This window comes from Bos mutus, chromosome 10 (assembly GCF_027580195.1).
Source record: "Bos mutus isolate GX-2022 chromosome 10, NWIPB_WYAK_1.1, whole genome shotgun sequence".
NCBI classification, from domain to species: Eukaryota; Metazoa; Chordata; class Mammalia; order Artiodactyla; family Bovidae; genus Bos; species Bos mutus.
In genome coordinates, this window is record NC_091626.1 from 98,660,002 (window position 1) to 98,686,796 (window position 26,795).

General features: G+C 42.2%; 1 protein-coding gene across 12 annotated transcripts in view; it reads right to left on the bottom strand.

The window, feature by feature from the left end:
- The window catches only part of TTLL5 (tubulin tyrosine ligase like 5), a 316,526-nt gene that overhangs the window by 76,540 nt on the left and 213,191 nt on the right, over positions 1-26,795 (bottom strand). For 11 of the 12 annotated variants that reach the window (XM_070378475.1, XM_070378469.1, XM_070378470.1 and 8 more), the window contains 2 exons: positions 24,128-24,323; positions 3,729-3,946 (listed from right to left, as the gene is read on the bottom strand). In XM_070378475.1, the coding sequence (XP_070234576.1) occupies positions 3,729-3,946; positions 24,128-24,323 (414 nt within the window). Of the gene's footprint in view, positions 1-3,724; positions 3,947-24,127; positions 24,324-26,795 lie in introns of those variants that run through there. The other variant, XM_014478783.2, reaches the window with a different exon arrangement.

A 26,795-nucleotide genomic window follows, 5' to 3' on the forward strand; every position in this document is an offset into this window, starting at 1 on the left:
AAAATCTAAATCATTCTCTTCACAGAATTGACAAGTGAGATTTAGCTAAAGGAAATATAAGTCTATGAATCTAAGAACTATAACAAAGAACTGCTGGGCCAAGAAAGGATGGGGAAAATGGCTGTAAAGAGTCAGGATTAAAAAACAAACGTGCTCATAAAAAAGCTTTCAACAGAACAGACTGAAAACAAGTTATTTTGGTTAATTATTCAGTGGGGACAGTGAGTTTTGTTTTACAGTTAGGAAATTGAAACCTTTAGAGGGAAAGTGACTAGACTATTATCATAAAGAAATAGGACCCCACTGTTCCGATTCTCAACTCCCTTTGCACCAAAATTCAAAAGACATTCCATCTTTTATGTTCTATTGTTTTCTAAATTCAACCCTCTAGGATGTGGAAACTTTGATGCTCTTGGAAATTGCTTCTATATTCGTCCAGTGCCAACTTCTGCGCTAGGAGAGGTTTGAAGTTCAACCCAAAAACACAGGGCTTGGCACGGTCAAAAGCTCATTACAACTTCTCATTAGTTGTGTCTCTTGGGACAACTATGGCATTCCTGAGTGTGACTCAGTATCGCCAGTCATAACTGATCAGTTAGTCAGTCAGTTCAGTCGCTCAGTCGTGTCCGACTCTTTGCGACCCCATGAATCGCAGCACGCCACGCCTCCCTGTCCATCACCAACTCCTGGAGTTCACTCAGACTCACGTCCATCGAGTCAGTTCCTGATTAATATGAACCAAGCCCGCATCAGGGTGGCAATAAGCTCAAGCAAATGAAGCAACACATTTTGTGGGAATAAAGCAAAAAATTACGTGAAAATTTCTTGGAGTATCGTCTTAGTATTAACCACAACACCTAAAACTCCTTCAGTATTTACCACGCACCAGGCACTGTATTTGTGCTTGACATTCATCAATTCGTTTACTTCTCTTAATAACCCCATGAGGCAGGTACTATTATCATTTCTATTTTAAACAGGAAACTGAATCACACAGATGTCAAGGAACTTGCTATGCTGGCTAGGAACAAGTACTTTGGAACAATAATAAGAATATGTCACCTGATACTTAGGATCCTGATTTCAGAAGCCATGAAAGGTTTCTCTAGATTAAAAATAACTTCAGCAATCCAAATGAAGTATGGCGTTTAGTTGATTGTAATGTATGGGCGACAGTTTCTTCGTATTGCAGTATCTTCAAATGTACCATGGCAATATAGGATGTTAACATGGAGAAAACTGGGTGTACGTATCTTTATGTGTACTATCTTTACAACTTTTCCATAAATCTAAAATAATTCTTACATGAAAAGATTATTTCAAAAAACTTTATCTGGATGCTTCCTAGGGAGAACTTTTCACTGAGTCAGTTCAGAGAAAAATAATGCTATTCTTCTTCCTAAAAGCCTGAGAGCAGGTTGAAAACAGGGGGGTCCTCAAGCCCTGCATTTTTCATGTAAAGGAGAGGATGTTCAGGTCTCCACTAGCGCTAACTTATTTAGCTTCACAGACTTGTGCTAGAGTTTTAAAGGCAAATTGGAAACTATTTCCTGGAACAACGCCTCAACAGCATGCCTTTTGATACTTGGATTATACTTTTTAAATTCTAAAGAAATCCTGTTTTCCCCCCCTCTTTTGTGCTTTTTTGGTGCTGAGCTGCTTCCGGTTTTCCCACACTCCTGCCTGTCAGAGACAAGAAACCACAAAAATGCAGCAGAGCAAAGCCTGTCCATAGAGCTGCAATTCCATCTGAGAAGCCTGAAGAGCTCTCCTGCCAGTAGTGAGTTCAGGGCAGTGAGTGGGGTCCTCCAATGTCTGGCCTCACTCCTGCCAACAGAGCCCCCCTCTCCACCAGCACATGAACTTCATCGGCCACCACAGGCCATCTCAGCAATAACTGGAAAGACCACGGCAAACAGCACACTCGTCAATTCAACATTCATTTCCCCGCCTAACTGTGGGCTTTTCAAACCTGGGAAGGAGTGTGTGCTTTTGGAACACTTATGATGGTTACTAAGACTTACAGAGGTCTGAAGTGTGCCAGATATTGTTCTATGTACTTTACATATTTTAAGTCTGCTCATCTTTATCAACTGTCCTATGAAACAGATATTATCTCCAAAAACAAGGGAAAAAATAACTGTAGGGGGTTGTGTTAGCTCTTCATTGCTGTCTTAGGCGCTCTCTAGTTGCCGCAAGTGGACTTCTCACTGGGGTGGCTTCTCTTGTTACCGACCACGGGCTCTAAGCATGCAGGCTTCAGTAGTCATGTCTTACAGGTTAAGCTGTCCCACAGCAAGTGGGATCTTAGTTCCCAGACCAGGGATCCGACCCGAGTCCCCTGCGTTGGCAGGTGGATTCTTAACCACTGGACCACCAAGGAAGTCCCCAAGAAAGGAAATTGAAGCCAAGAGTTTAAGTAAATTGCAACTTGTTAAAGATCTCGCATCAATAAAGTGTGAAGAGGGGTCTGACACAGACAGTCAGGCCCTGGGGGCTGTGCCCTTAAGGAACCGAGAGGGGCCACACATCCTTCTTGTCGTGCCATCGGCTCTCAACCACAAACTGAACTGTCTACTGCTCCAGAGAGTTCTCTAAAGTTATTACGATGCCAGTTATTCCTAGAAGAGTGCTTGGCACTTAGTAGGCACTGAATAAATATTTGCTGAATAAACGAATCTGGCAGCAGTATAATTAAAACAACCACAAGGGATTGCTTTTCAACCCAAATTTGATTCATTATCCAAGGGGGCAAAAACACGAACTGTTTTTTCTGTGCCCTAGGATTCCTTTTTATAACTCGAGTTGGTTTTGTGAAGGACAAATGAATGGGGAACCCCAAGGACAGCAAGAGAAATATACAAATCTCTTCTAGGTGTTCATCCATCAGGGATTGCCTCCTCCTCCGGACAGCTTTGGTAAGTCCGACAGCTTTGGACAGCTTTGGTAAGTCCCCCAGTTTTAAATGGACAGGAGCTGCTAAAACCAACACTTTTTTTTTTTTTTTAAATCAGTCCATTTCTAGTTTTCTAGGGAAAATGGCTGGGGGTAGTGTGAAGAATGTGACCTAAAACATGTATGTGATGCGGGTACAGAGATGTCTTTTTTTTCAGGTAAGACAGAAAGATGACAAAAGGTATTAGAAACATCGTTGCTCCACAGAGCCTGATGACTAACGTCAATGAAGTTAATTCATCTTATGAAATCTCAATCCTATGTCTTCCCTTTCAAATGCCTAAAAACAAATAAACAAGGGTGGAGTGAGGGAAGAGTGTTGCATTTTACATGAAATTGGAAAGATCTAACTCTGTAGAACGACTGAAGGAAGAATACGTCCCGGAGGAAGTTCCCTCCTCCAAGTCCACAGTTCAGCGCCGTTACCAGCTGTTGCGTCTGGTTGAGGCTCCTGCCAGAGGCCAGAAGCGGCAGCTGCCAACGACCCTGAACCTGCCAGCTGCAGTGCTCGCCATCACCCTTGGCAAACTTAGAAGAGCAGCCTCTGCCCCTCTCACAGGGGGACAGCCTCGACACTGGCCATGCTGTAATAGCTCCCCCGGTGATTCTAGCTTACAGCCAGGGCTGAGAAAACAGTTGGCCTTTATTCCCCATCAGGTGTTCTTTTCAACACTGCAGTACACATTGTCTGAGCCTCCATAAATAAAGAGCATTGTTAGCACAGAACTGATACAACTCAGAAGGAGCTGAACAGAAGAATTTCGAAAACTTACTTGGAAGCCCTTTGGGATGCTGCCTTTCTGAGGACTTGTTTGTGACTGGATGGGGGTTTGGGGACCAGGGAGGAGGAAGAACTTGGAGGCGGCACCACTTTTTGTGGCAGAGTCGTTGGCTTCTGGCCACTGGCTGTGGCGCTTGGAATTCTGCAAGCTGCACCATTATTTATTGTCCATAAATTGGAGTTAGGTAGTGTCTGGCTGCCAAAGATCGCCTAGAGAAACAGAAAAACAGAAGATTGATGGAGATATCCTTCACAGTCTGTTTGCTGTAAGTGAATAGCAGGTGTGCAATCCTGAGGGGAGGACAAAAGGAAAGGGGAAACCATTCAAATGAAGCAACTTTAAAGAAAAAACACCTCCTCCAATAATGCCAGTGCAGGTGTAGAGTCACAGAAGGGAAATCTCTCTTAGCAGAGAGTGGAGATGGTCTTGTTGAAAGTGCCCTGGGCTAGGACTCAGGGCAGCTGGGTACTATGAACTGTCCATAGACATGAACTAGAGAAGCATTCGGTCTCGCCTTGTCTTAGTCTTTCCCTTCATTGTTAAATTCAACAGGAATTTAATGGACGCCTCTTGTCGGATGTCAAGTACTAGAAATATGGCAGAGAACAAAAGTGACTTGAACCTGGCTCAGTTCCAGCCCACTCAGAACTCTGAACTCCTCTGGAAGGTTTGCACCTTTGAGGAAACAGAAGGATCCAGTGTGGAGTAGTAACATCTTGATGACCTAAAGATTAACATAAGACCTACACTTGGAAACACTTTCAAAGTAAAATTACAACATGAATACTGGTTATTATACATGAATACAAGATCACAACAAGGGTATTTTCGCTTAGAAGGTAAGCCAACAGATACTAAATAAAGATCCCAAAATCACCATCCAGACATCACAAATACCAACACATACCTGTAGGAAGGATGTATGCTTAATTTAATTGTACACTTCCTCAGAGAGAGGCTTAAAACAACTCTTGCAACTTATTTGCCTCATTATAAATAGTTTTTTGTGTGTGTGTTACAAATTTTGTTACTGATTCTTGAAATACGTTAACACTGCTTTCAGTAGGCATGAAAGCTTTAAATATAAAAGGATATTAGGAAGAAAATATAAGTGAAAAAATACATAGGACTTTTTATTAAAAGGATTTCTGGCAATTGATTTCTACCTATAGGCACTACATTTCAAGAGGCAATGGGAGAAATGTCATTTTCTCGTGGCAAGGCCTGAAGGAATATCAAATGTTCTCAGGAGACATTCACCTTCTAGGTAAACTACACTGGCAGTATTTCTGTCCTTTACGAATTTTAGTTTTTGAGATATAAAAGATGAACTGAGTAGCTTTAGTAAAGAAGTGTTAACCAATCCTTCTACACTAATGCCTTGGAATATCCCATTTCAGGAAAATGTGTCCAAAGGTCCCTGGTTGGGCAGACACGGGGCAAAAGGGGTAGTCGGCAGTCTTGTGTGGAGGGAATGTGTGTGGTTGAGAGGCTTGACAAAGAGCAAAGCGATTTCAGAGGTGGACGCTCAAGGCAGTTTCTTACAGACCAACTGGACTGAAATGGTCCTCATCTCTGGAAGCCACCAGAGAGGGAATGAAAGAGTGGCTCACTCGCCTCTACCTCTGAGCAGAGGAGGGGCGCCAAGGAAGACCTGAGTCCAGGACAAAGCCTAGCGTGCAGGGCTGCAGAGCGTGTACATGGGGCTGCACACGGGGACGTGGGCAGTGGGAGCAAGGGCGTGGGCCATCTGTAACCAAGGCGCGCAGCAGAGGCCAGCTTGCGGAACTGGCTCAAAAAGAAATCCACTCCTTTCAAGCACCATATCTAAGGGCCTAAAAAATCTGTGGGAGAGATTCAATTGGAAGGAAGGAGGGTGGCAGGAAGGGGTGACCCCACAACCTCCCAATAAATGAGCTTAGACTGAAGAGTGCTTGCAAGATGCCTCGCTCAGGGTGGGGAGGAAGCCGGAACTGACCATGAGGGCTGACGAGGTCTACGCTGGCCCTCTATAAACACATTCACTGGATGAGAAGCAGAGGAGGAAAACCACTGTTAGTGAAGAACTCGTGGAAATAAAAACACTCTTTATTGAGTTAGGTTTTCACACAGTGACGGAACTGCCATCAGGAAGAACATCTATTCAATACATGTTGCCGTGGTGACAATAAATATAGCTTTATATATAAAAATAAACATATCTTTATATGCCAATACACACACACAAAGATATATACCATGTTGGTATCTGCACAGAACAGTTCTGAAAGGATTAAAAACAAAAACTGGCAGCCTCCATGGAAAAGAACTGGTTAGCTAGGAGTCAGGGGAAAAGGGAAACTAATTTTTGACTATATATCGTTTGTGTCTTTTTGAATTTTATACCATCTAAATGTAGTTATTTATTCTAAAAATAAATTATTGAAAAGTCAAAAGTAAGTCAAGTTCTAATAAGATGTGAGCAGGCAGCAGATTAACTTTCTAAGTATAAATCAAAATATCAAATGAAGCCCAGCTGGTTCAAGGACTCGCCAGTAGACTGTGTTGAAGAAGGAATTGACTGTTCAACACTTACTATGGCTTCAAGACCAGATCAGGTCATCAGCGATAGGCAAAGGCTCACGGAAGTGGAAAGGAACATGGCTCTACAGTCAGGTGTGACAAGTGGTTAAGGCGTGATAAGTCAGACATGCTCAGTCGTGTCTAACTCTTTGCGACCCCATGGACTGTACCCTGCAAGGCTCCTCTGTCCGTAGAATTCTCCAGCAAGAACACTGGAGTGGGTAGCCATTCCCTTCTCCAGGGGATCTTCCCAACCCAGGGATGGAACCCAGGTCTCCCTCATGGCAGGAAGAGTCTCTACCATCTCAGCCACCAGGGAAGCCCATAGTCAGGTGTGCCTGGACTCAAATGTAGGCTCTGTCACTTATAAGTTGGGTGACCTTTCAAGTTACTTAACCTCTCTGAGCTTTAGCTTTCTCATCAGCAATTATAATCACTCGGCTGGACTGTGGGGGATTAGATGAAGATCAATAAGTAAACGTAGCCCAGGCACTCAGTAAAGGTTTCCTGAAATAAATCAAAGCCCCAGGCACACAGCAGAAACTGAAATGCCCCCTTCCTTCCCAAACTACCACCTCAGTTTACTGAGGAACCAAGCGGTGGCTGACATGCAAGTCTGCTTATCTGCAGTGACTTGTGAATGGTGGTTGGTTTCGTGTTTTCCAGCATATTTTTCCAGTCTTATGACGATGCTCACTAGCTGCAAAAGCAAACTCATAAACTGAAAGCACATGTGTAGGTTCCCCAGATCATGTTTACGCAATTCTTTCTGGCAGAACAGCCTTTTTCTCTTCTAAACGCTTATAAAACTGCATTCGTATCTGTCTTATCACATTTAGCAAAATTACCTTGTATCACAGCCACTTATACACATACTTTTTTCTGTGTCTGGACAATACATACTGGAAATGCCTGCCTTTGTACCAGATTAATTTTTGTTTCACTAACAGCGTCAAGAAGACTGGCTTGTGTACAAATGGTGCTTAATAAACATTTACTCCACAAGTGAAGAAAAAAACACCTCATATTATACCAACTACTAAATTCCTACACAAGAAAATAGACAAGTTTGTGTTTACATAGAGATGCAATCTCGTAGTAGGACCGTTCTCTGGAGTTTGAATAGTGAAAGTGCCTTCAGCTTACACTCAGCCACAATACATAAGTTAAGCCCTTCTTCAGATTCCAAATGAAAATAAATTCACCTTCCTAGATGCACATACTGTGGCAGGACCTCAGACACTTGTTCCATAGTAATAAGATGACTCTTTACCTCAAAACCACAAAATAAACCAGGAGAATTTATTGCTTAGGAGACTCACTTGCCTGGATACTAATAATTCTTCTTTTCTTCCCTCCAAAACTATCCTGGTTTTTTTTTTGGGGTAAAAACATGTGCCCACCTAGAACATTCTATTTCCCAGTCCCTCCTGTACCTTGAGATAACCCTGTGACCTGGTTCTGAATGGTAAATAGAGAAGTTTCCAGGTGCAGTTCTGGGAAAACTCTTCAAAGGGGGCAGGCTGGGCTGCCCGGTGCACAGCTGTTGCCCTTTACTGTTGTTCTTCACCCAGAACATGGCCCTCTACTTAGAAGCAGCCAAGGTGGAAGTCCCTTGCTAAGGATCGCAGAGGATAAAGACAGGAGGAGCATGGGTTCCTGACCGCACCACGGACTTTAGGAGCACCTCTGTCTCTAGATACCTGGTTATACAAGGGAAAGAAAATAAATCTTTAACTTGTTTAAACAGCCATGGGTGGGAAGTGTTCTATTATATGCAGCCAAATGGAATCCTAACTGAGTTGAGATACAATTCTCAATCTACCAAAGAGTCAAGCTTGTTTCAGCTTCAATATAATAAAAATATAACTGCATCTCAAAAATAGCAGAGAGTCTTCCCAAATACAGTAAAAAGCTTCTAGGTTCTCATTTGTCATTTGGGGATCATATACTCATAAACTGAATGGATAATGAAATTATTGTAATTCTATGCCATCCAAAATTCCCCAAAATCAGTAATGTGTCAGACAAGTTCCCAAGTGCTGCACCAAAGCCAAGGCTAAGTGGAATGAGATTAAAGTAATCAAAACTGATGAGAAGAAAACCAGAAAGTACTCAGGCAAAGATAAAAGAAGACATATAGATGTGTGTAGAATATTGGCAGAAATCAGCCTCCCCAACCCCCACCCACCACCTCCCCAACCACAGCCTGTATTGACCCTAATCCTACAAGTCTACCACTATGACAGATTATGTGAACTGTTTTGTCCTGGTATTCATTCATAAATAAACAGGAGCATTATATAAAGTTCTCGCCATGTAATTCCTAAGAACTGTGAGGTCTGGACAGAGTGTTAGCGCTCTGCACTTGTGGGCTAACCCAGGGGTGGGGCCTGCACTGTCATCAGTCACTGTCCTGGGAACGTGAAAGCTGTATCAGCACCAGCCTCCACTCAAGACCTGGTCAACAAACACAGGCCTTTGCTTCTTTATTGGGTGTGGGAAACAGCGATGCTTCGGCAAGGACACTCAGAGAAAACCACAGTCGGAGGCTTGGCTTGGCCCCAAACAAAAGAGTGGAAAGGCCCTCCTTCTCCCACAACAGAAGGGTAATCATGGGTGGGAAGGAGGAATCTGTGATAGACAGAACACAGACTGCAACTTGGAAGGTCACAGGGAAGCAAGATCTGGGTTCTCTTACTTGAAAGATAATACCGTTCAGAGATTAAATTCTGGGAGGTTGTGTGGTGTATGTGTGTGTTTTAATGCCTTCCAGAGAAACACCCCTTTCAGTCCTGACTCAGCCTTCTTGGTGATGGAGTATAACTGGATGCCTCCCTGCAGTGAAATAACTCTCTAAATTCATTTTCTAAAAATTAAGGTAGATGAAACAGGCAAATAAGAATCTCTATTTGAGTGGGTTAACGTCACTTTGTATCCCTTTTTCTCTGCTATCAGAACAGCAAACATTTTAGGCATCATTCTCCCCATGTGAGATTTTATCCTAACTTGGATAAAGTTCCCATAACATAGCTTCTAGTTCTGGCAACTCAAGTACTGGATGGTTTATCTGCCTGAGAAGGTAAGATGCTAATCACTCATCTTTACTACAACCAGGCTGAGAGTTGCTCAACGCAAAGAACACATTACGTGCAACCATACAATGCTGTAGAGAAAGGCAGGGGGATAGTGCTGTGCTTAGCCGCTCACTTGTGTCTGACTCTGTGACCCTGTGGACTGTGTAGCCCGCCAGGCTCCTCTGTCCATGGAGATTCTCCAGGCAAGAATACTGAAGTGGGTTGCCATGCCCTCCTCCAGGGGATCTTCCCAACCCAGGGATCGAACCCAGGTCTCCCGCACTGCATATTATACAGTATTTCTGTGGGCTTACAAAAATTGGTATATGATATCTGATTTTTTTGAGACTTTTTTTTTTCATTCAAATATCGATCTTGAGCATTTGGTTCCATACCTATAAGGGTAGATCTAGATCACTGTTTTTAATGGCTATCTATTTTCTACTGGGCTTCCCTGGTGGCTCAGTGGTTAAAGAATCTACTTGCCAATGCAGGAGACATGGGTTCGATCCCTGGGTTGGGAAGATCCCCTGGAGAAGGAAATGGCAATCCACTCTGGTATTCTTGCCGGGGAAATTGCATGAACAGAGAAGCGAGTCAGGCTACAGTCCATGGGATCACAAAAGAAGTCATATATGACTTAGCAAGTAAATAACATTTTGTATTACAGTTTATCATAATTTAAGTCACCAACAGTAGAATACTATAAACGAACACAGTAGGTCTATATACGCAATTAAGGAACTAAGTTTCCAATACATTTTTAAGTAGGAAAAAGTAGGCCCCCTAAAATTTTATCCTTTCATTTTGAAACCACACACACACACATACAGAAGTTTTCGCCAGGTTAATTCTGTATTTAAGAACAGTGTTGTGATAAACATCATGTTATTTCTACCTTTTGATATATGCTGGATCATTTCCTTAAAATAATTTCCTTGAAACAGAATAGCTAAGATCAGAAGGCTGCTGCTGCTTCTACATCTTTTTTAATACATATTCTCAAATTGCCCTCTGTAAAGGTTGTACCAATTATATTTCCATCAGTATGTTTGGAAGAATATCTGCCTTACCTTTCCTTGATTATTATAAGTAAACACAACATGTCCTATGGAAAGCTGGCTCCTGACTTGTTGCTAATGCTGTTTCTCTTTTTCTCTAATGTTTATAAGACATTTATGCTTTTGGACAAACATATTCTTTTAACCATTTTACCATGGTACTATTCATCACTCTTTTTACTCTTTCTCCTCACGTCTCTCTCTAGCAATAATTTGCATATAATTTCCTGCTGTCCAAATAAGTAAATATTAGTTTTTAAAAATGTAGCTAATTAGTATTTTATGAGCCTTGAACTTCTAAACCACCTTCTTAAATATCATTCAAACCAATTTCTCCTTCTGGCATGAGGGGTTTGACTAAAACCCCAAGTTGAGCTATAATGCTATGGACATGTGCATGTATGCTCAGCCGCTCCATCATGTCCAGTTTTGCAACACCATGGACTGTGGCCCGCCAGGCTACTCTGTCCATGGGATTTTCTGGGCAAGAATACTGGAGTGGGTTGCCATTTCCTTCTCCAGGCAATATACCCGACCCAAGGACTGAACCCGCATCTCTTGAGTCTCTGCGTTGGCAGGTGAATTCTTTACCACTGAGCCACCTGGGAAGCCCCACAGATAGGTACATTTAAGGTTAAAAGTAATATACAATAGAAGATATGTCTGCATCTTCAGGTTCATTAAAGTCTTATTTGCAGTAGCTAAGATGTGGAAGCAATCTAAATGCCTATAGACTGATGAATGGATAAATGTATATACATATGACAGAGTATCATTAAGCCTTAAAAAATAAAGAAATCCTGCCCTAAACTACAATAGGTGAACCTTCAGGATATTATGGTAAATGAAATAAACCAGTCACTAAAAAATAATATGACATGATTTAAGTGATAAGAGGAATCCAAAGTAATCACATTCACAGGAACACAAAGTGAAGTGGTGAATGTCAGAGGCTGGGCGGGGGCTGGAGCTGCTCCACGTGTGCGGAGTTTCAGTTACGCAAGATGAAAACGTTTAGTAATCTGCTGTACAACCACGTGAACAGTTAAAAATACTGCACAATAAACGAAAATCTCTGAGAGGGCAAATTTATGCTATGTGTTTCTTACCACAATGAAAAACAAAGTAATACATAACAGTAAGAGCAACACATTTTTATGGAGCTTTTAGCATGGTCAGCATTGCTCTAAGTGCTTTACATATTGTATCATAGAACGTTCCCAACCATTTATGGCGGGTCCCATCATCACTTCCATCTACAGAAGAAATCAGAGCACAAAAAGCTTCCATGGTCTGTCCATGATGGCAAGTCCTGGGAGGAGTCTTATTCCATGGCCCCACTACACTACACTGCCTTCCTCCTTTAGGCAATGGCACCCCACTCCAGTACTCTTGCCTGGAAAATCCCACGGGCGGAGGAGCCTGGTAGGCTGCAGTCCATGGGGTCGCTAAGAGTTGGACATGACTGAGCACCTTCACTTTGACTTTTCACTTTCATGCATTAGAGAAGGAAATGGCAACCCACTCCAGTGTTCTTGCCTGGAGAATCCCAGGGACAGGGGAGCCTGGTGGGCTGCTGTCTATGGGGTCGCACAGAGTCGGACATGACTGAAGAGACTTAGCAGCAGCAGCACCCCCTTTTTACATCAACTCCACTGAAGTTAAATCCATCTCCCTTCCAAAGCAAAATTAAAGCAAACCTAGCAATGTGTTCAACTTTTACCAGATGCATTTAAAAGACAGAGATTTCACTTAATTTATTCCAAGAAAAAATGGTTGAAAAAAATTTGTGCATAAGCAAACCTTTGTTACTTACTTGGAAAGTTAAAGTGTGCAAGAATATGAGTGTGTGCATTATAATAAATAAAGGTAACCTCAAAAGATCACCCATGACCCCAGACTGAGAGTTCAATTGGTTAAAAAAATAACTCATAGCCTTACTTTCAATTGTCTCTTTTATCTTTTATTTACTAGTAGTTTTAGGGAATTATTTCTATATCAGTGCCCTTGTTCTCCTAATAATGTGTTTGCCTCATATCTTCTGATGAGTAAATGAAATAATTAGACAAAGTAATCTCTATGTTCCTTTACAACTTTAAATTCAGTTTCTAAATAACTTGCCTTTGTCTTCAAATGTATAGTTTATTTTATTTGGCTCAGAATATCACACATTGACCTACTGTTTATCTTATATAAACTTTGCTGTCATAGAGCTATTAAGTTTTTTTCCTGTGGCTGCATCCATCATGGATGGATGGGGTTCTTTATGTTTAAAGACGAAGTCTTTCATCATTTCACACAAAGTTACTGCTGTGAGTCCCTCATATGCCCACAGAAAAACAGAAAAAAGCCAGAGGTCAGAGAGTGAGGGGAGGGAAGGAAACTGGCCACCAGGCAACTGCAGCAGAACCCACATTTTAAGGGTATGTGGCAAACAAGGCCAATCCCAAGCAGCTGGTAGGTGAAGAGCTGTCTCTTAGCATAACTAGACCAAGTGGGGTTTTGAGTTTTGATTCATTGTATTGACCTTTTCTTTCATATTTGTGTGTATGGATGTATAGCAGCAGAAACAATAAAACTCGAATGCCTTATCTGACTGATAATAAATGTATAAAACAAGGAGAAAATGAAGTGTCACTCATGGGGGAGGGAGGAAGAGTGGAAAAGGGCTTTAGAACCCTCTGACCTGGCTTGTCTATTATAACTGCAATAAAGCTAGCTGTACAACCTTGTGGAAGTTACTTAAAGTTTTTGAGCATCAATTTCCTCATTAGTGGAACAGAGATAATACTACATCTAGCATACAAAAGGCACTCACTATACACCTATTTCCTTGCTCTCACCTTCCTCCTTCCAAGCAACAGCTTAGAAAACACTCTGGTAATAACCAGGGGATTTCTATTACTAGTAGTAATGAATCAGCATAATGAACTGATGTCTGTATTGTAACAGTGCATTAAGAATCAGATTTCTATGAAATCTATTGAGAAAGCAAGCATGATACAATCATGCAAAAGTGTCATCTGTGGTATTAACATCTGCAGACACCTGTCGTGTTTCCTGATAGCCTTCTCAAAAATACCAGCATAGAAATAAAATTTAAAAAATATAACCAATAACAAAAACAGGGTTGAAAGGACGAATTGATCACTGAAGAGATAATTCCTATGTTATTAACAACCCACACATTGAATCTTCAAACTCATAGAACATATTTCAGGATGCTGCAAGAACAATCCTACTACTGGGCATATACCCTGAGAAGACCATAACTCAAAAAGACACATATAGGCCTCAACGTTCACTGCAGCACTATTTACAAAAGCCAGGACATGGAAGCAACCTAGATGTCCATTGACATATGAATGGATAAACATGTGGTATATACATACAATGGAATACTACTCAGCCATAAAAAGGAACAAAATTGAGTCACGTGTAGTGATGTAGATGAATCTAGAGGGTATCATACAGAGTGAAATAAGTTGCACTGACAAACAACTAATCTCAAAAATATACAAGCAACTCCTACAGCTCAACTCCAGAAAAATAAATGACCCAATCAAAAAATGGGCCAAAGAACTAAATAGACATTTCTCCAAAGAAGACATACAGATGGTTAACAAACACATGAAAAGATGCTCAACATCACTCATTATCAGAGAAATGCAAGTCAAAACCACTGTGAGGTACCATTTCACGCCAGTCAGAATGGCTGCGATCCAAAAGTCTACAAGCAATAAATGCTGGAGAGGGTGTGGAGAAAAGGGAACCCTCTTACACTGTTGGTGGGAATGCAAACTAGTACAGCCACTATGGAGAACAGTGTGGAGATTCCTTAAAAAACTGGAAATAGAACTGCCTTATGATCCAGCAATCCCACTGCTGGGCATACACACTGAGGAAACCAGAAGGGAAAGAGACACGTGTACCCCAATGTTCATCGCAGCACTGTTTATAATAGCCAGGACATGGAAGCAACCTAGATGTCCATCAGCAGATGAATGGATAAGAAAGCTATGGTACATATACACAATGGAGTATTACTCAGCCATTAAAAAGAAAACATTTGAATCAGTTCTAATGAGGTGGATGAAACTGGAGCCTATTATACAGAGTGAAGTAAGCCAGAAGGAAAAACACCAATACAGTATAATAACGCATATATATGGAATTTAGAAAGATGGTAACAATAACCCTGTGTACGAGACAGCAAAAGAGACACTGATGTATAGAACAGTCTTATGGACTCTATGGGAGAGGGAGAGGGTGGGAAGATTTGGGAGAATGGCATTGAAACATGTAAAAGATCATGTATGAAACGAGATGCCAGTCCAGGTTCGATGCACAATACTGGATGCTTGGGGCTGGTGCACTGGGACGACCCAGAGGGATGGTATGGGGAGGGAGGAGGGAGGAGGGTTCAGGATGGGGAACACATGTATACCTGTGGCGGATTCATTTTGATATTTGGCAAAACTAATACAATTATGTAAAGTTTAAAAATAAAATAAAATTAAAAAAAAAAGAAAAACAAATACAGTATATTAATGTATACATATGAAATCTAGAAAAATGGTACCAATGAGCCTATCTGCAAGGCAGGATTAGAGACCCAGATGTAGAGAATGGACTTGTGAAACAGTGGAGGAAGGAGAGGGTGGGACAAATTGACGCAGGAGCACTGACATATACACACCACCACATGTAAAACACCAGCCAGTGGGGAGTCGCTGCGCAGCACAGGGCCTCAGCCTGGTGCTTTGTGACGACCTAGAGGAGTGGGAGAGGGGGATGGGAGGGAGGCGAAAGGGGGAGGGGCGATATGTGTACACATAGCTGATTCATGCTGTTGTACAGCAGAACCCAACACAACATTGTAAAATGATTATACTCCAATAAAAAACCCAAATAACTCAGTGGTCCCTGACATTGTTCCTAAATAATAAAAGTACAACGGAAGGTAGAGTGTGGCCATTTCTAAGAGTTTTAAGCCCTGGAACAGCTTTTCTAAGGTGTGCCACTGAGAAGCGTGATAATACATCTATTACTTATTGCATGCCTGAATATTGTCAGAGATGTAACAGAGCATGATAGCCAAGAGCTTGGATGCTGGAGGCTGACCTGCCTGGATTCAAAAACCCCAGCTCCTCCATTTATTTGTCACTTTTTTGAGCCTGGGAAAGCCACATACGTGATGCTCAGTTTTCATAAGAGGGCAGTTGTGAAGATTCACTGTGATTATACAAATACCACTGCAGGTTTAGTGCTTGGGCACATGGAAACATCCTGAGGAATATGATCCTCACGAAAACCCACAGATACACATTATTATCCCCACGTTAGAGATGAAGAAACCGAGGTTCAAGGAGGTTTAAAGAGCTTGGCGCAGGTCATGGGCTCAGGTTGAAACAGGATTATCTGACTCCACAGCCTGTCCACAGTTCTGTTTCTGAACAGCTGAATGCGGTTTTAGGTGTATTATCACATATTTTGAATGGCATGTCATTATGGAAGAAGAGGTTAGTTTGGGCAAAATCTGCTAAATCGAATGGCTCTAAGACAATCATAATTATAAACAAGCTAGATGAATTCCCAATAAAGGTCAGAAGGAAGTATAAAATTGAACAAAAGATCCCCAAACCAAATGAAAACAACACAAAACAAAACAGAGCAGCAGGAGGTTAGAAGTTCAAATCAGCCCGCTCCAGGAACTTAAGCACTGGCCTGAGGTTGTGCCCAGACCACCCCCCTAATCCCCATGCCCAACCGTCCTCCCAGATACTCTTGTTGGAAAGACCTAGAAAGACTCCCCCTGCAGAGCTGGTCTGCTTGCTGGCTCTCCCTGGGTCAGGCTGAGGAGCTAGCATGTTATTGCTGGCTGCCTGGAAAAGCCCGGGTGCCTGCTGCCTCCCCCTCCCCCACAACACAAACACAGCGGAGAAGGCTGAAGTGCTCACTGCTGAAGTGGGGTTGCGGGGGGAGGGCGGGCGGTGTGTATGCACAATTTTTCTAGACACATGCAATGAACTTTTAGGAGCAGAATAACAAGACTTGGCTGGGTTTATATGGGAATCCTTCCCACACCTGTGAGGTTGTGCTTATATACACACACGCCGTTAGCAAAAAGCTCATTACACACGGCACCCAAGATGTTGCTATCGTACTGAAAGACCCCTTCAAGTGGACACTGAGCTGCCCCCCGCCCTGCGTGTCTCGGGACGTTAGTCTCTATTGGCCCTCACCGAACCTAGCTGAGGTGAAATTGGGGATTTAGGATGAGGAAGGAAGGCAGACAGAGAGGAAGAACCAGAGGAACTGAGGATGCAAGGTTTTCTCCTACCCTGAGTTCCTTTGCAAAGTTAAAAATTACATCTACTAAAAATTGAAGGGCTTTGGAAACCAGTGAAAAATTAAGGTGTACTTAAAATCCTCTCTCCCTCTGTTGTTAAAAGAAATATCAGCAGTTCTGCCTCCACCATCAAAATATCCTTAATTTTTTGGCTTTTGGGGCTTTTTTTTTTTTTCCAGACTGGAGTAGGTAGAGAGAGAGTGGGAGGGCAAGAGGATGGGGGCTGGGAGCAGAGCTTTAACAAAGAATCACTTTAACAGAAACTACTGAGTAATCGTTCTGCCCTGGGCCAAGAATAACATCAGCTCCATGTTGGCAATTAGAATCAGGTCAGTCGGCCTCACAGCTGGCGCAGCCCTCCTTGCAGACCCCAGCAGGGAGGGCCACTCAGGCTGATGTCACCAGCAGTCACCGCTGCCCAAGAAGGTCCCCCCGCTCAGCTGACAGAGAAGTTTTGTTTTTTTAATCCTTCTTCTTCGAGGGCAGGAAGCCAGTCTGAGAAGGAAGTGGGAAGCAGTGAGAGAAACCAGAGAGAAGACACCCTGGGATACATCAAGACGTAGATTCATTGAACCACCCTTAGACGGCCAAGATCCCGCGACTTCCTCAGCCATCCTGCAACCCATTTTAAATGAATGAATATACCTTAAAGCACATAGAATACTGCTTGGACCACCATATGTGCTTATTATGTGTTGGCCATTCTTACTTAAACCAAGAGGGAGGAATCTGCGCCGTTACTTATCTCTCTTCCCTCATAAAACTGGAATCCTGAGAGCAGTGGTTGCTGGGCAAAATGTACCCTGATAAGAGGAATGAACAGGAAGTTTTCAAGTTTGGAAAACTTATTCATAAGGAAGCTGTGGTAGATGAAGTGAAAAAGATGGAAACAAAGTTCCTATTAAAAAAAAAATGCCTCAAGTTTTATAAGGGCAACACTAAGTTTAACAAAACCAGCCTCCCTTCCAAAAGACACAGGACAAATAATGAAAAGGAGATACTTCTAATCTCTTTCTCTCTAGCTCAGTGGTTCTCAGAAGTCTTGGCATCCTCTGGGAACTTAGAAATGGAAATTATTGATACCCATCCCAAACCTTAAACTATAAAGAAAAATGAGCACTGAAGAATTGATGCTTTTGAACTGTGATGTTGGAGAAGACTCTTGAGAGTCCCTTGGACTGCAAGGAGATCCAACCAGTCTATGGATGTTCATTGGTGGGACTGATGTTGAAGCTGAAACTCTAATACTTTGGCCACCTGATGTGAAGAGCTGACTTCTCTGAGAAGACCCTGATGCTGGGAAAGATTGAGGGCAGGAAGAGAAGGGGATGACAGAGGATGAGATGGTTGGATGGCATCACCGACTCAACGGACATGGGTTTGGGTGGACTCCAGGAGTTGGTGATGGACAGGGAGGCCTGGTGTGCTGCGGTTCATGGGGTTGCAAAAAGAGTTGGACACGACTGAGTGACTGAACTGAACTGAACTGATCCCAAACCTACTGAATCAGAAATGGTGTCAGAGAAGCAACTGATGTTTTAACAGACCCTTCAAGGAGTTCTGGTGCTCAAAACCAAGGGTTTGCAAACCAGGGCTTGCAGGCCAAATCCAGCCTGCCATGTTTTTCATTTTTAAAACTGTTTTATTTGTTTATTTATTCATTCTGTTTTGGCTGTGCTAGGTCTTTGTGGCTGCACACGAGCTACCCCCTAGTTGCGGTGTGCAGGCTTACTGTGGTGGCTTCTCTTGCTGTGGAGCAGGGCTCTAGAGCACACGGGCGTTAGCAGTTGTGGCACATGGGCTCAGTAGTTGTGACTCCTGGGCTCTAGAACACAGGCTCAGCAGTTGTGGTGCACGGGCTTAGTTAGTTCTGCAGCATGAGCCCTCTTCCCGGGTCAGAGAGGGAACCTGTGTCTCCTGCACTGGCAGATGGAGTCTTTACCACTGAGCTACCAGGGAAGCCCCCTGCCATCTGTTTTTGTAAAGAAAGTTTTAGTGGAAAACAGCCATACTCATTCATTTACATGGTCTATGGCTATTTTCCTTGGCAGAGCTGAGTAGTTACCACAGACCCTATGTACAGCTTGCAGGGCCTAAAATATTTACTTTATGGCCATTTACAGGAAAAGCTTGCTGACCTCTGCTCTGATTTAGAACCATGTTTTTATAAACTGCTCACAGTTTCAATTTTATCTTGTTTTGTTTATCATGTTCTCTATCAAATGACCGGATCATACCTATTTCCTTGTGCCTCTGGCCCTGGAAGCCTCTGCCAATGGCTCCAGGTGAGTTTCCTCTCCCAGGTCCATATTATAGGACCAGTCTTTTGTATGAGTGAGTCAGTAACATGGCAACTTCTAGACTTATGATTGAAATTCTAGACAGAGATGAGGATCAAAGCTTACACTGCATGAATGGTTAGAGATGCCCATTTCCAAACTCATATCCTGAATCAGTTTTCCTTCCTGAAAGCTTCAAAAAGCTAAGTGCAAAAGGGATAGACAACTTCCTTTGAATGCAATGCAAGAAAGGCTGCATGCTTTTCCAACAATATTTTTAGGAGATCACTATGAAAGACACGGTCCATGTATAACAGTAGACTAGAATACAATATAGTATGTGTATGTATTAGTCACTCAGTCGTGACAAACTCTTTGAGACGCCATGGACTGTAGCCTGCCAGGCTGCTGTGTCCATGGAATTCTCCAGGCCAGAATACTGGAGTGGGTTGCCATTCCATTCTCCAGGGCATCTTCCTTACCCAGGGATCGAACCAGGGTCTCCTGCACTGGAGGCAGATTCTTTATTGTCTGAGCCACCAAGGAAGCCCCACAATACTGTATAAGGTCCCTTTTAATGTCCTAGTCCATAAACATGTTTCTCTTGTGAATGAGTACTAGGTAAATCAGATTTCAATTCTATCCACTGCTCTCAAACAGGAGCAGGAAATGGCAACCCAATCCAGTGGTCTTTCCTGGAGAATCCCAGGGACGGGGGAGCCTGGTGGGCTGCCATCTATGGGGTTGCACAGAGTCAGACACGACTGAAGCAACTTAGCAGCAGCAGCAGCTCTCAAACAGGCAATTAACCAAACTGTTACTTATATCAATGGCTGTCTACAGTTTAGCAACTTGAATCCAAAGCATAAGAAGTTCATCAGAGAAATCATCTCTATCTAAAGGGGTAACCCAAGGACAGACATATAGGCCACACAGAGAAGGCAAACCCTGTTTCAGGCAATCATTTGGTTGTAATTTATAAAGGTATAATCACAAGCTGAGCTAAAAGTAGAGGCTTAAAAATCTAATAGGGCTTTGCTCTTTCTGTGGAGTATTTCTAAAAATCCTCTGAAATAAAGTGCTCTAAGTTACTAAATATCTTCATGTTATAACATTTAATAACTTATTTGCTATTTTAGTAGTTATAAACTCTTCAGGCTAATAGAATGTAGTTTCTTTCACTCTCTCCCACAGTCCCAAACTTCACCCCTACTCATTTTTACCTAAATCAACTGTGGATTAGAAGAACAGGGGGAAAAAATAAAATGATGTTATAAACATATATAAAATTATGATAAATGATGTTCTGTTCCCTCTCCAGGAGACACGAGATTAACTCCCTTCTTGGGAGTTCTGACTTCTCCCTAAAACAGGTATTCTGACAGATTCTAAAAAACATATTTTCCATATACTTCATAGTTCAGTGAAACTAGGTCAGTATAATCCTCAGTGAAAAAAAAGAAAATCCACACAAGAATAGCAGTACTCTGAGTTTTCAAAGGAATGTGAGTTGCTGGAAGCTAATCAAAAGAATGAGAAGGACTTAGAAATGAAGCAGTTTCTAAAAGTGAAAATCAGCAAAACTGCCTTTTCCCTCAAAACTTTCAGTGCTCTGCAATCACCTCCCTTTTTTTTTTTTTTTAATCATCCACCATTTCAGGGTATGGGAGCATTAAAAGGGACCAACTGTCTAGATTCTACTCAAATAAGGGAAATACGGCTATGTATATTTCCACTATCCAGCATCTGATTAAATTGGCATTCTTAAGTAATCCAAACTGCATGGGGTTCAGAAGTTTTAAAAGTTTTAAGAAATTTACACAGATTAAAAAAAAAAAAACAACCTAAGATATACTGTGGGAAAAAATAAAAATGGAGTTGCTGCTAAGAGCATTCTCTAAAATGGAGCCAGGAGGCCACTGAGGACGTGTGGCTTCTGCACATCTCAGCAGGAACGGAATTTGAACCTCAACCGCTCCTTGTCTTAACACAGGCATCCAGAACATCTGCCCAGTGTTCCAGAAACTCAGGATGCTTAGGGGACCCTTATCCTCTAAGATAACTTGTGACAGTCTATTTATTTATTGGTCCTTTACCCTAAAATGACTCATAACCACCTATCCTTTAAGGACAAACATTTCCTTCCGTGTGTCAGGGTTGCACAGAACAACTCTAACCCTGTGGCATTGGCCTTGAGCCCCTGACTCTTTCTCTTCCTGGGAATAATCTTTTGGTATTACCCAAATCTGTCTCCTCAACTGGAATTCTTAAGACCCTGAATAAAGCTCTAGGGAATTCCCTGGGTGGGTGGGGTGTCCAGTGCTTGAGACTCCCTGCTTTCACTACCATCTCTGATCAGGGAACTAAGATCCCCAACAAACCAGGCACTGCAGCCAAAATGAAAAAAAAAAAAAAAGTTCAAAAACTGGCCTAAATGTCTCTGCTATCCCAAATATTATTTTTATTTATTAATTTTGGCTGTAGTGGGTCCTCGTTGCATCACACAGGCTTCTTTTGTTGCGCTGACTAGGCTCTCTAGTTGTGGCACAGGGCTCTCTAGTTGTGGTGTGCAGGCTTAGTTGCTCCAGAGGAGGTAGGATCTTAGTTCCCTGACCAGGGATCAAATCCACATCCCCGACAATGGAAAGTGCGTTTTTCACTGCTGGACCACCAGAGAAATCCTCCACAAAGACTGCTTAAATAAAGAAATTTCTACGTGACAGAGGGTAGTGGAATGATGTTGTATTCCAGCTTTACAGATAAGAAGTCAGAATTTTTCTCCAGTAAAAAAAGACTTCACAAATGCCGGCATTTATGATTGTAGGTTGCATTCACCCTACAGGTTTTAGATAAGAGGAAGTAATTGCCTAAATTATTTAGTTCCTTATAAACCAAACTATCAGTAATCAAAGCCATTAAATAATATTTAAGTGAATATGTGGGGCACAAGAGGCCAAGCCTCTCTTTTTTTCCCAATAAAAGTGATATTAAACCAGTTTCAAACTAAAGCTACTACTTAATCTTAAAGACAGAATTTCAGAGAGAGTAACTAATTTACAAGAAATGAAATTTCTCCAACTTGTACCTTTCTGAATCAACTCTAGCACATCAAAAATGTCTGTCATTATTGGTCTTACTAACTCTAGTGGCAAATGCCATACTGTTTGAATTTTTAGGAAATCAAATCCAGTGAATTTTAGTGAATTGGTTTGCCCATTCCTGAAATTTTTCATTTTCAAGTGCCTGATCTGGGAAAGACAGGGAGAAAACAATTACATTTATCCAAAGGTACATTATAAAGATATGTATTTTATACCTAAAAAGATATTTATCCTTATGTGTGTCGATCTCAAATGGACAGGTGCCACCATGGCTCATTTGACAAGTGGCTCTTGGCCTGTGCATCTGAAATGATCATTTCAGATTAGAGAATAAATCCTGCACAGCCATGCTGTGACCACAGCAGTGCCTGTCTAAAATCTAAGTGCACCAGTCTGAGAAAGAGAGATGGTGTGATTAATCAAGTTGTATACAGGTTTTGTATTTATTTGAATAAAAGTGGGGGAAAAAAGAAAAAAAAAAAAAAAAAGAAGTCAGAATTTTTCTCCAGTAAAAAAAGACTTCACAAATGCCGGCATTTATGATTTCTTACAAAGAATCAACATAATATACGGGCTTCCCTGGTGGCTCAGACATCAAAGAATCCACTTGCAATGTGGGCGACCTGGGTTCAATTCCTGGGTTGCAAAGATCCCCCAGAGGAGGGCATGGCAACCCGCTCCAGTATTCTTGCCTGGAGAATCCCCATGGACAGTGGAGCCTGGTGGGCTACAGTCCACCAAAGAGCTGGACATGACTGAGTGACTAAACACAATATAATATACAGATTATACTACCACAGATAAAGATTTTCAAGTGATGAATGATACTGAAAAAAATAAAAATTCCTATGGACCTGGATGGTAGTTGAAAAGATAATAGAGAGCACAATGATAATTGCTTTATTAGAAAAAAAAAAACCTTTGGGAATGTTACCTTTGAGTGAATACTAATTTTGCACAAATTAGTGTACACTACATACTACATTTTTATAAGAGCAAATGACAAGAGATTAACCAATATATTTCTTCACATAAATTTCAGGGAAGCTCACAGAACCAGTATGGATTCATACAAGCAGAACATGAAAAACGTGGTGAAGAAAAGTGAAAGTCACTCAGTCGTGTCCGACTCTTGAATTCTTTAGGCCAGAATACTAGAGTGGGTAGCTACTCTCTTATCCAGGGGATCTTCCCAACCCATGGATTGAACCAGGCTCTCCTGCTTTGTAGGAGGATTCTTTATCAGCTGAGCCACAAGGGTAGCCCATGATAGGAGGGAAAAACATGGTAACTGATTCTAATGATAATCCCAAATCATCAAGAAAAATTTAAGTCTTCATGACCTGATTTTTTTGTGTGTGTGAAGTCATCCTTTCTCTGTGAACTTCCCTGGTGGCTCAGACAGTAAAGCGTCTGTCTGCAATGCAGGAGGCCTGGGTTCAATCCCTGGGTCGGGAAGATCCCCTGGAGAAGGAAATGGCAACCCACTTCAGTACTCTTGCCTGGAAAATCCTGTGGATGGAGGATGTAGGTTACAGTCCATGGGGTCGCAAAGAGTCAGACACGACTGAGCGACTTCACTTTCACTTTTATAAACCAAAAAAATTATTTTAAAACGCTGGCTTTTATGTATCTGGGAATTAGAACCTTTGAGAAATCACTGAATAAGATCAGGCAACAGAAAGGGTAAATATTACAAAAGAGATTTTTGTGCTGAAACTCTGAAATGAAAGAAAGGATGTTAAAACTGGTTCAGCATCACCTTTCAACAAAGCCAATGGATGGCTTCAGAACATGACTTGTTTGTAGATTTCCCCACGAACCAACCATTCAAGCCATGGTGGCACTGGTAAACTTTTGAGAGACTATTTCCACACTTCTCATGAAAGGAAAAAAAAAATTTTTTTTTTTAACAGAAGGAAGATACTAGCACATGGAAAAGCCTGATTTTGAATTACCTGGTGCCGAGCTCGACTCTGGTCCAGAAGCTGCCGGGACTGAAGTTTTTGCTGTTCTAGTTGTTGTAGGGCAAAATGGAGTTGGTAGCTGCCTGCTGTGGGGTGGTACTTGTGCTGGGGGGCCACCCCTGTAGCCTTGCTATATGCGTTGTTCTCTACCTCTCCCTCCCAGGCAAAGCCACCTGTCTGGAGGCTCCTGAAGAGAAAAGAAAGCAGATTTTTTAGAATGGTTATATGCACAATGAAGGCAAGGAGAGAAACACCTCTGTTATTTTTCCTTGATAGAACTGAACACAGTCTGGAATTACAAATCTGATTTACCTACTAAACCGCAGCCCCATGAAGACAAAGGTGGGTGGCTCTGCTTTCCATTCTATTCGCAGCACTTGTCCTAAGCCTTGGCACAGACTGTTAAATAATTTAAAGAGCCATTTTCTCTCCCCTTTAAAATGGCAATCCGCTCCAGTACTCTTGCCTGGAAAATTCCATGGACAGAGGAGCCTTGTAGACTACAGTCCATGGGGTCGCAAAGAGTCGGACACGACTGAACGACTTCACTTCTAATGGCCAAAAGGACCCCCCAAGCGGAGCCTTGAGAGCTTCAAATGCAGGAGGGCTAGTTACTTTAAGGTGACAACAGAAGCACAATCATACTAACAGCGACTTCAAAAGCATATGGGTGAATGATACAGGATTCTTGGTTTTCCTTAGCCACCTATTGTCAAGTATCTGCTAATATCTCATATCATGGGACAGCATAACTGGTGTGAGAAGACACATTTTTTTCTTATTCTGAATTCATCTCATTTGAGTTCCGGCCACGTTGACATTTAGCTTTGACATTTAAGACATTACTGCTAGCTGAAATAAACCAGCCAGAAGAGGACAAATATTGCATGATCTGTCATACAACAGTCAAATTCATGCAGACAGAAAGTTGAATAGTGGTTGTGTGGGGTTGGGGAGACAGGGATGGGGAAGATATTGTTTAATGCGTATTGTGTTTTAGCAATAAACAATGACAAAGCTTTGGAGGTGGATGGCAGTGATGGTTGCACAACGTTGTGAAAAAGTGAAAGTGTGGAAGTGCTAGTCGCTCAGTCCTGTCTGACTCTGCTACCCCATGGATCGTAGCCTGCCAGTCTCCTCTCTCCATGCTATTCTCCAGGCCAGGATACCAGAGTGCGTTGCCATCTCCTTCTCCAGGGGATCGTCTCGACCCAGGGATCGAAACTGGGTCTCCTGCATTGCAGGCGGACTCTTTACCTGAGCCACCAGGGAAGCACAACATTACAAATGTACTAAATGCCACTGAACTGACACTTAAAAGTAGCAAATTTTATTATATGTATTATTTTGTCACAGTTGGTTTTTTTTTTTAAGATCTCTATTTATTTTTAGAACAATCTTATTTGTAAATCCTTCCATCTCCTTAACAGTTTTGGCTATTCAACTCTGAACCTTCTTTAACTACCTAGTATTTTTTTTTTTTCTTTTCCTTTTAGAATTATAGTGACCAGAAAATTGTACACAGAAGAAACATGAAGAGCCTCATGGTGAACTACCTTATCCCCAAACCTTGGTGAATGGGGCTTAGAGAAATAAAACAGTGCCTAATTCAAGAAACCTATTCATAGTGATTTAAATCATCATGTTGTTCTTTCCTTTGTAAATATCCTTTGGTGTTAATGGTCATTTCAGTGGCAGAGATGCAACAAGACTGGGGTGAGCTGACACAGATCTTCCTGAGTCCTGACCTACCGGCCGCCTGGTTATTAACAGTCTGGGTCTTGGTGACCCCAGAAGAGCTCTGGGGGGGTGGGGAGTGGTGTGGGGAGAAAAGTGAGTCGTCTGCCGAGGCCAGAAGCCCACACTCCTCTCTTGCCGGGGACCTCCTCTCTCTCAGCGTGGTCATTCGGGTCTCTGCTTTGGTTTCCCTACCCCTCTCAAAGACATTCCAGACACCTTGTTAAGAGAAAGTCTGTGTAGTGTACTCTGAAGTCCATGGATGAAAGGTTTTCTACTCGCGTGATCTCACCTCTGTTATGTCACATCCCTTGCACACCTCCTCCCACAGTTGGGCTCCCACAGTGCAGTTGCACAATTACGCACTTTCGGCTAATCTTCCTGGAGAACAGCACCAGAAAGCTCAGAGCTTACTTATTATTAGCTTTCTTTCTTTTTTTTTTTTTTGACATTTGATCTTCCTGATCCCTCCTGAATTACCTCAAGGTACCAGTTGCTAGACATAATCTTTCCCAAGGGGCTTCTGGAGATGTGGAGAAATGTGGAGATCAATGATCGTGCATAAATATAAACTCCAGTATATGGATAAAATGTTAATGTTATTCACAAAGCAAAGTGTTGAGTGGGAGTCAAACAGGAGTTCCAGAGTTCAGGAGTGAGGGGCTAGAGGAAACAACTATCTCTCTTCTCATTAGTGAGGGAAGAGAAAAGCTTACTAACAAAGATACAACAAATAGAGAAGGGAACTGAGGGAGCTCTGAGTGGAAGGGAGGGCAATGGAGCAAGGCATCCAGGTACAATGAAAAGCAGGAGCAAGCCAATCCAATGAACACAGGGGAAGAGACATGATACTGCAGGAACTGCCTGCTGAATAACTCTGAGATCTCCATGCCAATTAAGGCAGGAATTTGAATCTAGAATG